The 13068-nt window shown below is 34.5% G+C and overlaps 1 protein-coding gene across 6 annotated transcripts in view; it reads left to right on the top strand.

The window, feature by feature from the left end:
- mapk10 (mitogen-activated protein kinase 10) overlaps window positions 1–13068 on the top strand; it is a 41505-nt gene that overhangs the window by 8687 nt on the left and 19750 nt on the right. For 4 of the 6 annotated variants that reach the window (XM_015376413.1, XM_015376419.1, XM_015376418.1 and 1 more), the window contains exons 2-3: window positions 9090–9161; window positions 11647–11816. In XM_015376413.1, the coding sequence (XP_015231899.1) occupies window positions 9090–9161; window positions 11647–11816 (242 nt within the window). Of the gene's footprint in view, window positions 1–9089; window positions 9188–11646; window positions 11817–13068 lie in introns of all 6 variants that reach the window. The other 2 variants (XM_015376415.1, XM_015376414.1) reach the window with 2 other exon arrangements.

Genomic DNA, 13068 nt, shown 5'->3' with positions numbered 1-13068 from the left:
TTTAAACATGGGAATAAAAGGGGAACAGTTAATTTGGACATTGCATATGGCTTAGTTTATTTAAGAGAGTCAAACTACCACTTTATCCACATTGTATTGTTCTCTCTGTAAATAGGTTTGGTCTTTTCGCCGCTGCCTAGATTACATTTGTTTGTGAGTCTGTAGAGTAGAAAACTGCATTTAGGTCAGAGCTTTTAAAGTAATTTGGGTTATTTTGATTATGCATTACTATCCATACACAGTGGCAGATCAGTGTTTTATAAATCTGCATTTAAAGGAACTAAGGATGTAGTCTTTGCATTGTTGCTGTGTCATATCATTCATCAGTCTGTTCCTGAAATAGCTTTCTTGGCCCAGATGTTCATGACTCCTATCAATGGATGGCACAGCAGTTTCATGGTCTTGACAGGGGCTACTTAACTGACTCAGGTTGTGAGTCGGCTGGAAAATTGACAACAGCTGAAATTTCCAATAAACAGGACATGGCAGTGAAGCAGACCAGCTTTATCTACAATCTATAATCTATGAAACTCCATGATTACTCAATAGAAACGTAAAGTCTGAGCTCCTGACAGGTATTGGTTGCCTGCTGTGAGAGGCTACAGAATTAACCTAGATTGTATGGACTTAAAACCATTTATCTTGTTTTTTAAGATATGAAAAAAGTTATGTATTTCCTTCTTTTGATTAGTTTGAAAAGCACTGATTTTGTTACATTTCTTATATTTCTCACCTTGCTGTTCAATCTAGTGTAACCAACAACTTTCAGTTGATATGGCATCAAGGGCATTTATCACACTCCTGCTAATGGTTCCTACATCAGCCAACTCGCTCCCAACCCTTCCTGTGAAGCTGTCACTGTCGCTGGCAGTTTATCTCAGTTTGCATCATTTAACAAGGTTTCATTGGCAGGGTGTTTGACTATATTCACATATCAGGAATATGCAGGTTTTATGTCATCTTGGCCAGAAGCAAATATAAAACTACAAGTTACTGGTGTTCTGTGCCAAATACAGACTCATAGGATTGCTTTTAGTTGATTACTTGATTTGGGACAAAAATCATGATCAATAAATGTATGTGTAATTTTTTTAAATTTCTGCTTTTTCTCTGTGACACCATAGTGTATGGAACTAATCATTGTTGATAACTTCATGCATGAAAACTGTCAGACCTGTTAAACTTTTATGAATTTCCTGGATGTTGTCATGTGACAACTAAAAGCTTGCATGCAATAGTTTAAGATGTATAAGAGCCTAGCTGTGGACAGCTGGTCTAGATTTTTATGGAAGTAAAAATCGAAACAGTTTGGTGTGAATAGTTATTCATCCCCCATGTAGTACCCGGATGTAACAGACAAACTGTAGCATACAGTTTGTCTGTTTAGAAATATATGTTTTATTCTTCTGTGCAGAATTGCTGAAGCTTAGTCAGATTGAATACAGAACATCTGTAAACATACATTTCTTTAAGTCTGTCTGCAGATTCCTGTTAAGATTTAGGTCTGGACTTTAACTCTGCCATTCTATCTGGTAAATCAGCTGCTTGGTCATCCCCACAGCATGAGCCTTCCTACACTGTGTATGGGGATGGTGTGTTCTGTGTGCTATACAGAGCTAGTTATCCAACACACGAAATTCCTCATATGAGGAGAGCACCTTCCAGATGTTTAGAGTGCCCCCTTTGATACACTAAAATACTTTTTATGACTTTCTTTCAATATTGCCTTCCTTATTGGAATGCATGACTAATAGTCCCATAGTTTCTCCCACACCAGCTTCTTCAAAACTATTTAATATAAAATAATTCTCTGTTAGTTTTTTTTAATAATTTAACTTTATTGATCTCACATTGGAGAAATTTACCTCGGCATTTAACCAATCGCCTTGGGTAGCAGTGGGCTGCCATCATGGGGCGCCCGGGGAGCAGTGTGGGGTTAAGACTCTTTCCCAGAGACCCAGAGTGGCAGTCTGTGGGAATGGGGCTCGAACTCAGAACCTCAGGATTCCAGGTTCTATACCCTAACCACTAGGCTGCTACTCCGACTCCCTCATCTTTAACTTCTCTAACAGCTGTCTGCTGTCTTCCTTGGTCTTCATGTTTGTCCAATAATAAGTGGGCTGTAAATTTATGTGGTCGAAAGGATGCACTAAATAGTAGAGCAGGGCAATAGAGCTGCATGTCACACTTTCAAGATTTTTATAATTGTCATTATTTTTCAGGATTAGTATTTTTAGTTGTTCTTTGTTCTATTGCATTATATAAAATGTAAAATACATGAAAGTTTGCTGTTACAATATGTAAAAACTAAGAAAGATTCAAGGGGAATGAACACATTTGCAATGCACAATTAATGAAATAAAAACATTTAAATGTCTTTAAAAACAAAGTACTTTCTACTGATCTTTTCATATGTTAACAAATGACAGATAATTAATGACTTGTAACATTGTCTTGCATGATACAGAAATCTGTTTCAAGCTGTTTTTCCCCTCTTCTTGGTCAGCTTGTAGGGATAGCTGTATGAAGCCAGAATGATAGATTGGTTTTTGAGGAAAGCTGCTGAGTATAGTTTTAGCTAGAGCGAGAGCAGCACCTTAAGCATGACTGCCATCAGCAGAATTAAAGCTTTGAATAAATAAGCTCAGAATCTAATGTTTTCATTTTTCTTGGAGAGTTGATGTGCAGAATAAAGAAGAACGATTTTACATGAATATTTATTTTGTCTACTTCTCCGTGTTTATTTCCTCCTGGATAATTACTTAGAGTAGTTTGGTTTATTTTCAGTGACAGGGCAGTCTTCTCTTTTTTACTCATTAAGCTAAGATGTGGGCTATAGGTTAGATTTTAATTGTCTCTGCTCAGCCACAGCTTCTGGTCAAAACAGACATTATTTCAATGAAGGCACCTCGTCACCTAAAAATGTCCTTTCATGGATGAAGAAGACGGTTCAAGGAGGATGAAATCAAAAGTTACTGACTCTTTTTGGAAATTTACTCAAATAAAAAAAAAAAATTGTTGTCATGGAGATCCAGAGTTGGAACCGTTTAATGCAATTCAATAACAACAACTTACAACTTTATCCTGTCATTTAAAGATCTTTTCCCCACACTTTTTTTATAATCAGACAGTAGGTAGTAACTACCGGTAGTTACATTTTCTAGTTGAAGCCTAGTTTGTTCACCCAGAACTACAACCAAACATGGAGAAGTAGCATTTAGTTCCTATGCTCCACTTAAAAACTGCAAGAAGACAGTAAAAGTGCTCAAAGTCTGAGTTCTTTAGGTCAAAGTAAAAAAAAAAATGTTTAGAGCTGCCTTTGACTGTTGAAGTTATTTTTCATAAATTTCTTATAGAAGCACTTTTGTTATTTTTCTTAATATATTCAGGCAAGTTGGTGTTTCTTGTTATCCCATTGGCATTTATTTTTGCCATCAGAATATCTATATTTTTTGAATGTTACAAAGGTAATAAGGTCTTGTCCTGGATTCCAATAACACTATTGGCTTAAAATGTTGATTTTAAAAGTATTTCACTGAGTGCCCTATAAAGGATTAAGGTTGTTATCCAATAGATCTATTTGTTTTACAAATATTTTTTCTTTTATTATGCTTTTATTTTTCTTCTGTTTTATTATCTAATTCATGTAAAGCACTTTGAATCCACCATGTACTGAATTGTGATATACAAATAAATTTGCCTTCCGTTTACAAAGTTAAATTTATTTAAGTGATAAATTGAAAGAAAATGTACTTTTAGGTGGAATTTTCCAGACCGTATTCCTTTTCCTAACATTCTTAATGATCTTAAGACATCTGTGTTCACAGATGTCTTAAGATCATTATCTGCCCAGCCACTAAAAGTGATTTAGTATTGATCAGTCAGATTATCTGCAAATATCTGCCATTCTTCGTAGTGACAGTGATGTTTTCCACAACTATACAAAGGTTGGTGTAGTAACTATTATTGAGTGATGGGCTGTAAATAATTTTTTAACTGGCCGTCCTTAAAGCGCCTCCCTGTACCCTTTTCATGACATTATATTCTACACATTCATATCCCTTATGAAACCCAGATAGGATAAATGTGCTACTTTTTTAAAGGCCAGAAAATTAAGCCACAGCATACATCAGCCGCCTCAGTGTCCCACATTTCTTCTCTTAGAGCTGCTCTGTTCCATTTTGAGCACAGACATCAAAGCGTGAGCTGTGACTGTAATACAGGATGGCAGAATAGAGGTAATACAAAAAGTTTGAAATATTTCCACTCATACCAAACTATTAAAGTACATCCTCTCATCGGTAATTTTACATTTTGTTAAAGTTTTGGAACTTATCCAAAGTCACACAGATTATATATATATACCTTAACATCCATACAGTTTCCTGTATAAATTATTTTACTTTTTTAATTAATGAAAGCAGCAGAAAATCGACAAAAGCTTTTCTTCAGACAAACCGAGTTGTTTGCCTTCTGTCAGGTAAAAGTATTATGTGCTCTTTACAGAAGCTTTTTTATACGTAATATAAGAAAGTTAGAAATACTGAGAGAATTATGTGTTTATCAATGTTTGTGTCAGCATGAATAGTCCCTTTACATGACATAGGTCCCTGTGTCATACCAAAATGTAAACACATATGGATGTTAAATTGGATATTTGCTGTCATTGTTTTTTTTAATCTTATTTATAGATTATACAACAAATATAAATATTGAAGCAAATAAGAGAGTTCACACTAGTTACTGTACAGAAGCTCTGGATTGGTACGTCTGGATCGCTTTTTTTTTAAGCTGGAAAAAACGCCCCTCACCTTCTCTAGAGAAAAGTCTTTACAAATTCAAAATAGTATAGAAGAAAATAGAATAGAATAGAATAGAATAGAATAGAATAGAATAGAATAGAATAGAATAGAATAGAATAGAATAGAATGGAATGGAATGGAATGGAACATCCTTTTATTGTCCTACAATGGGGAAATTCTGGAAAAATACAATTTCCTGGCCAGAAGTGGATGTTTGAAAGTAATAGATCTAATTCATAAGGCATATTGCTGTCTTATTTTGTTCTTATAAAAATGCACCATACCCTCAAAAGGCTCTGAATGTTGGGGCTTTCTGAACTTCTTATAGGCTCATAGCTGTCATTTGTAAATTCCTGCATTTGTCATATAATATATTATATACTTTGCATTGGAAAATGAGTTTTAGCAACCTAGTTTTATTCTGCATTGACAGCAGTGGTTATGGCATTACTTCAGTTTATATTATCTTCTCTTTATGCATTATATAAGGACAAGTTTTTGTTCTGTCAACATTAAAACCAACAGGAAATGTTTTTGTTTTACACAATGAACTGGTCCTACAGGTTAAACAGTGTAACTGAGGATTAAAATAATTAAATCTGGTTCTACCTCAGTTTTTTTTTTAACCATACATTGCAATAAATGTGTTCTAGATTTTAAACCGACTGACCTTTGACCTTTAGGTTGGTTGGTTAGTAAGCTACTGTGCATTGAGAGGCAGATCTACTGTAGGCAGTGTGTGTTAGAGTTGGGCAATTAATTGCAGCTGCAGTATAATTGAATTTTAACAAATGCATTTTTTGAATCCTACAGGTTGTGACTTTTGGTCACCTTACATTTAATAAGAGTAAGACACTGACTTTCTTACTCCAGCTATGGCATAAATACGCTTAAAGTGGGTTTGTCAGAAGGACAAGCCTGCCACATCTTTGGCCACAAATTTTATTGTTTTTTAAAGATGCTTGCAAGGAAATTGGAGCTTTATTGACAAGTTTCATAAACTATTTTCCTATTATTAGTTTCTTTCAATGATCCACTCCAGTATTGGGAAGTACCCCAACCAGCCATTCCTTCTAACTGGTTATGCCACTTGCGCAGTTTCTCTGATGTTTGTCCAGCTGCTATACGTAAGGCGGACTGCGCTGCAGGTGGAGACAGGAAAATACAGAACCTGAATCTTCCTCTTCTCACATGGTCAGGCAGCAGCTTCATCACTTTAACCGGAAGGGTACATCGGCTCACAAGCCGCAGGAACAGCTTTAGATCTAACAGAACTTTAGATCGTCAACATTGCAGCGGTGGCAGTGAATTAATAAACAATCCTACTTTACTGCTTAAGAAAGATTTGACCAGAACATTTTGTGGTTTAACCCTTTGATGCCTGTTGTTCCTAATAAGCAACAAACCACTTGTGCTACACTGCAAAAAATTAGAATCCAAGTAAGTCAATTTTTCTTAAAATAAGAGCATTTTTTTCTTGAATTGAGCAGATAAATGAACTCTTTGCCAATTGAAACAAGACAATGTACATTGAAAATAAGAAAAAAAACAACAACTGCAGTCTCTTTTTTCAAGTGCATTTTATCTAATTATCTTATTTAAGGGTAAAAATGCTAATTCCATTGGCAGATCATCTTATTTTCCTAGTCATATTAAGAATAAATAAACTTATTTTAAGACATTTTTACTCATTTTCAGAACATTTTTGCAGTGTAGGCAAACAGCTGCCACAGAGTTTTTGCATCACCCCAGTGCGAGTCACTGTGTATGTTATTATGTAGTTATAACTGCTGTTACAAAATATATTTTCATTTCCATTTGTTTAGTAACATTAACTATTTTAATTTGGTTTCTCATTGAAGGGGAAAAACACGCACAAAATGTATTTTTATATGTACTTATTTATCAATTCAGCTTCAAGGCAGTAATTCAAACATGTTACACAAGTAGAAATGTACAAATGGGATCAATTACAACTGGAGCAGGTATGGAAAGCCAAATGTGTTGCATATTTCATAAATTAAAAAGTGGAAAGATCTTTATTTGTAAATGTAAACATTTAAATGTTACTTCAGATGCATGCAATAAATACATAAGTATAGTTTTTTATCCTTAATGAATAAAGAATTAGATATTCTTCACTTATTTAATTAACTATTAGTTTCTTTTGCTTCCAGAAAAGGTTATTTAAAAAATTTAAAATTTTAGGCAAGACCTCATTCAAAGATTCATCAATCAAGACTATACAAAGTATGAAGTGAAGGGCCCCCACTCGTCAGTTCTTTAGGTTTTGTCAAGGCTGTCAGCTGACCTGTCTGGTAATAATAAAATAATATCTTAGGCATACATGCAAATCACTATGTGTGGTGGAAAAGTGATACTGCACATCAGTCAGAAAACAGAATTCCCCACTTTGGAAATGTGGGAAGATCAAGATATCATTGGAAAAGGGAAGTTGGTGAGAGTTGATGAGATATAAAATGGAGTTTAAGGTGCTTTCGTTTTATACATTCTAATATATGTATAGGAAAATAGCACAGTTAAAATACTGTTAAAAAAAATTATTTGCAACTGAAATGAGTGGTGATCAGAAATGCGGTTAAGGTCTCCTTAACGAAAGCACTTTCAGACTACTAGATTTAGAATGTATTTTTATGTAATGAGGATCAATGATAAAACATAAAATGCTCGCTGTTTGAAGAAACCGTTAAAAGTGTATTAAAGTACAGTTTCTATGCTATGTCCATCCCTTATTCAAAAAAAATTTTGAAAAAAAAAGAGAGAGACTTAGACAGGTAACTGACAGGTAAACAGGCCGCATTCATTTGGCCGGCCCACCTGTCCCCAGTCAGTTTTATAGCTCTGTTTGAGACAACGTTTATCTTGTTCACTAGAGAAAAGTGGTGCAAACTGATCCGTGAATTGATCAGTGAACTGATCAGTGAACCTTCCACTGTTTTACCATATTAATGTTATTTTTGCTCAGCCTGCCATCTATCTGAACTGTTTTTAACTGGCATTGGTACAGTTAAGGATCCCCATTTTCCCTTTCATCTTTACTTCTGGTCGGGTTTGGACTGTCAAATTTTAACAAAGACATATTCCTTTTTTGAGTCATAATTGTCTTTTATTGCTTCCTTAGTCACAGTGAAATACTTTTCAGTTTCTTTTTTTGTGAAAAAGGATGCCACAGGCATTTTAAAACTAAGCAATACTAAAATCTAACTTATTAGGTGCTGCAAAAGCTATAGTATGTCCATCTATCCACAATATGTAGTGCCAATAAATATCTACATGACTATACATTTTTTAGGAAAACACTGAAAAGCAGTGCTTCAAAAGAGCAATATCTGGGGAATTTGGTTTGGGAATAATAATAATTAAGGAAAAAAAATCTAATTAGGAATTGAATTGCACAGATTGCATAGTTTATTGCATTTTCACTAATTTTATGCAGAACAATCACATTTTCAATAATCATGGTCATCAAGTTGTTGATACATCACTAATCAAAGAATACAAATCCAATTTGAAATTTGTATGACTCAGAGTTTAATTGTTGCTTAATATTTACTGATCTTTTTTTTTTATTTTGTACCTTATGTAAGTCTGGCAAATTAAATCATGCTTTCAATAAAAAATTACCTATACTTTAAAAGGGCCACTTTTCCACTTTATAAAGGTTTTACAAATATGGAAGTAAGCAGGTAAATAAATTGGAAAGTAATGGCATTTATAAATACCTATACTGATGCAGTTTCAACGGACTATTCAGGTCATCAGACATTATTATTCTTTAATAGCTCATATTAATATATAATGTTTGCTTATATCTCTATTATCTACAGGCAGAGATATAAATTGATCATTGCTGTCTGATGAGGGAATGATTTATTGATCAGTTAATATTTATAGATGGATGGGTTGTGGTCATTTTCATCGAGATCGATGGCAAACAAAAAAGGAGAGAGAAAACAGCTGTGAATGCTGTTGAAGGAGTCAATATCACAGCAGAGAAAAACTGCAAAGAAGGATTTCACAGAATTAGTTTCACAGATGCCCAATAATGGCTTGAGTCAGTTTATTGCATTTTAGCATACAGCTGATCCATACGAAGGTGCAGATTTATTTTTTCCTTTTTTTTTTCCCATATAGGCAGAGCTCATGTTTGGAGGCTGCATTTTTGTCATCCCTCATGTCATGAGAATCATTTCAATACAGCTATTTGCACACTCCTGCCTATGTGTTCCTCTCTGACTCTGCTTCTCCCCTTTTTGTGTCTTCCAGGTATTTATGAGCAGACATTTCTTATACAACTGCAGCCAACCAGTCCTGGATGTAAAGATAGCTTTTTGTCAGGTGTGTGTTCCTTACAGGTAAAAAAGGTACAGTATTCATTCCCTTCCGTTTTCCCTTATTTGCTACATGTGTTTTACTGTCTTTTTGTTTGGTTTCTATGTTGTTTGGTGCAAACAGACTCATTTAATGTAAAAAATAGAAACATATGTGATGGACTGAATCCCTATATATTTCCTATAGGGATTCAAAGAGAATAACGAGCTTTTATTTAGCCTCATCTTGACAATTACAACTGTACAAAACTATTTCAGTCTCGATCGAATTTCATACTGAATTTTAACACCTCCAGTGTTTATCCGTAGCTGAGGCATTTGGCTAAAGTGGGGCTTAATTTCTAGCCTCCCATTGAGCTTTCATAGCTTAAATGTCAAACTCATTTCTAAAATGCATAATCCATACATCCAGTATGTGTGGGAGGGCAGCAACTGACTCTAGATTAAGTTTCTCTGGCGCTTTTCAGGCTTCGTTAGATTGCATCTAATCTACGATTTTAAAACCACCGTTGGTACTTCTGTTTAATGAAAGGTTACAGCTAGATGTTAAAACAATACGATCATGGGTTTGGGACATTCCTGCCATTATAGGACTTACACAGTAGTACCAAGCAGAGCTGTGGCCTAATTACAGTATGTAATTAATGTAATTATTATTTTGCTGCACCACTATTTCTGTGCCTGTGTTGCGTAAGTAATTAAAGCTTGACTAGTGTGTGCACAATGATGTAATAAAGTCTATCTGAGATACGCAATTAGTGGCACTGATGTAATAATATAGCTAGTATATGTTTTTGCCTGTTCTGCTATGCTTTTGTTGCTTTGAAGGGTAAGAAGAACATGTAATATTAATTTTGAGCAAACTTACATGTTGATTTGAAAAAAAAATGTTTTCTTAAAAAATCACTGGATTTCTTTTATTTACGTATGCACTTTTTTGTGTTTACATATTTCAAATCCTCTAACAAGTGTTAACTGTCAAGGATTATCCAAGACAAATGGAAGGCTGTTTTCAATTTATAATTTTATTTTTTCAGTGTAAAACTCTGTCCAAACCGACTTGGTTGAACTAAGAACATATTCAACCAAATTGTAATAAATACTTCAAAGGGTCAGGATTTTTGGCAGTTTTTTCTTTGCAGAACTGTTTTAATTCAGACATATTAGAGGATTTCTTAGTAAGCATGATGGACTGGTTAAAGTCAGATTTAGGTCTGGAGTTACAGTAAATTAGGTCTGTCTTAAACCAGCTGTTGATTTTTGAACCATTTAGAGTTGGACTTGCTGCTTTGCTTTGGATCATTTTTTCGCTACATGAATACATGCTGTGAAATTATGCTCTTTACATATTCTGGTGCAGCATATGACAAAAAGAAGAGTAGAAAAAATAAATAGATGTTACTGAGACAGTTTAAGATACAGTCTTATACTACAAAATTTAAAAGTATAATGGAGGATGTTCGTTTTCCGGGTGGATCATCAAATTAAGTGGTCCTCCTAATTGTAAATCATTCTGGTGATATGTTTACGTAAGGCCATTCTTCATGCTCGTGGTGGTGGTGAGTCTGACATAGTGGAAAAATTGCAAATCTTCTCTTGGAAAGTAAGCAATGGAAACAGCAATAGAAACAGCAACTTGTAAACAGAGCGTGCACGAGGAGAAACATGCTTGTCCATGCTCTTGCACACGTTTAATAGGTGTTCCCTCTCCGAAGCGGGTAAAGGGTTGTGCATGTTAATACATTTTTTTTTTTTTCGGAGTGGATAGGGCAGACCCTTACAAAAATCTGCAAAACATTCTCCTCTTTACCTTTAAGAAAAATTCATAAAAATAATTTTTTTTCAAATAAGTCCCCATTGTTGTCATTTTACTAAACCTACTAAAAACAGTATATGCCATACTTTACTTCTAAGTTGTAGATAGTGTATGTCGCATATGTATGTTTAAAATGACGAAACTGGCAAAAATGACCCATTCTTTACTTAACATAAGACCAAAAATATTTATTATTATTTTGGTTGAATAACTGTATTGGAGGAGCTTAAATGTTCATCATCTGAATGATATTAAACATTACATGAAGAAAATATGCTGCAGACATTAAAATGATAGTAAACCTATCAGCAGAGAAAGGAACCTCAGCAATATATCTGAAAATGGAGCAATAAATTGGCAGTCAGAGCTTAGAGCTGAATCTTTCAAGGGGATTTAAAATTTACCATATGAAGGAAGACCATGAAACATCTGAAATGCTTAAAATGTGTTTTATTGCTTGTAATCAGAAATATATAGTAAAATGTAACATACCTGTTGAAATAGTTCATTTTTCAAATATTAAAACAATATCTATGTTATTTCTATGTGATGTATTATTTGATTGTATTTAATTGCCTTGAATGCATTAATTATGTTGTTCTGTTAAAAATGTTAGCCGCTGCTTTCTCTTCCATGAAGAGTAACTCCTCTCTTGTGCTGCGTTTGCCTCACACAGGGTTTTGGAAAACAAGTGGATGTGTCATATATCGCCAAACATTACAACATGAGCAAAAGCAAAGTGGACAACCAGTTCTACAGTGTGGAAGTGGGAGACTCTACCTTCACAGTTCTAAAGCGTTACCAGAATTTGAAGCCCATTGGTTCCGGAGCTCAGGGAATCGTCTGGTAAGTTCGCAGCTGTGCCAAATTTTTTTATATCCTAGTTTAAATAGCATGAAGCTGTTTGATGAGGCTATCTGTATTTAATGATTGGGTTGGCTCATTTTTAAAGTTTATCTCAGTTTTCAGCAGGTGATTAAATCAACAAATTAGGGTGAATTTGAGGGAGCCAGTATTTAGGAACCCTGCCTCAGGCATTATTTTATGGAAATAGGATAAGAACAAGCTCTTTAGCTGCATTTATTAGTAATTCAGAAAAGCCTTTTAATGTTGAGCATATTAAACAATTTCCAAGAGTTTTAGACATCTGGTAAAACCAGAATGCTTCTTGATTAAATTCATGTTCATTAATGCTTTTAAATATAAGAAAAACAAACTTCTGCCATCTTCTGACGATTATTTATACTTATTTATATTATACTTATTTAATACAAGAGAAAAAAAAACAAGTGTTTATCACATCACGTTGGTGAAATATTTATCTTAAGTGATAAGATGCAGATGCATTTTATAAAACAAATATTACTCAGTTAAAATGAAAGTGTGTTTATTTTCTTAAAAGTCTTAAAAGTTTGACATTTTTGATAAATTTTTTTTCAAACATTTTACCTTTGATGTAGAAAGATTAAAAATAAATTCTTTTAGGCGAAACATAAAACATGGACAGCATTTTTGTTCTAATTTTTATCTTAGGTGTAGGATGTGAGCTTATAGCGTTTCTTCTATTTTCTCTGCGGATAAATGGACCTAGGGTCTAACATAAATTTCTCCTTATGAATCCTTAATCCAGATTGCAGAGGAAGCCTGATTTCATTATAATTCACCTCACGCCTTCTCTGCAAGAATGCAGTGCAACGGCTGCCAAGGCTCCACTTAAAGAAATGCCTCTCACCGTCTCTGTCGACACACCAAACACTTTAATAACTTATGTCCATCTTAATGTTGTGTCACTGGGATAAAATACAACCTCTCAGAAACATCCACACAGATGATCCAGGGTGACGTATCAGCACTTTTGCCCTCCACATGCCCTCTTTTACCCCATGTCTTGCTTCCTCGACCCTAGTCCCCCTCTTCCAGAGCCATTATTTTGAATTTACATTTGATGCAAATCCTGAGATGTTGCACATTTTTGAGGATGTTTTAGAGACGGATGGCACGGGGAGTATATGGAACTGAACCTGTCCCACAGCTGTCATCTGGTGTAATCTGGTGGTAATAATCAAGTCCCAGGGACTGATTTGAAAGATCAAGCAAG

This window comes from Cyprinodon variegatus, unplaced genomic scaffold (genome assembly GCF_000732505.1).
Source record: "Cyprinodon variegatus isolate N-32 unplaced genomic scaffold, C_variegatus-1.0 Scaffold134, whole genome shotgun sequence".
Taxonomy (NCBI): Eukaryota; Metazoa; Chordata; class Actinopteri; order Cyprinodontiformes; family Cyprinodontidae; genus Cyprinodon; species Cyprinodon variegatus.
Note: the sequence above shows the minus strand (reverse complement) of the source record. Positions and strands in the feature narration are given on the sequence as shown.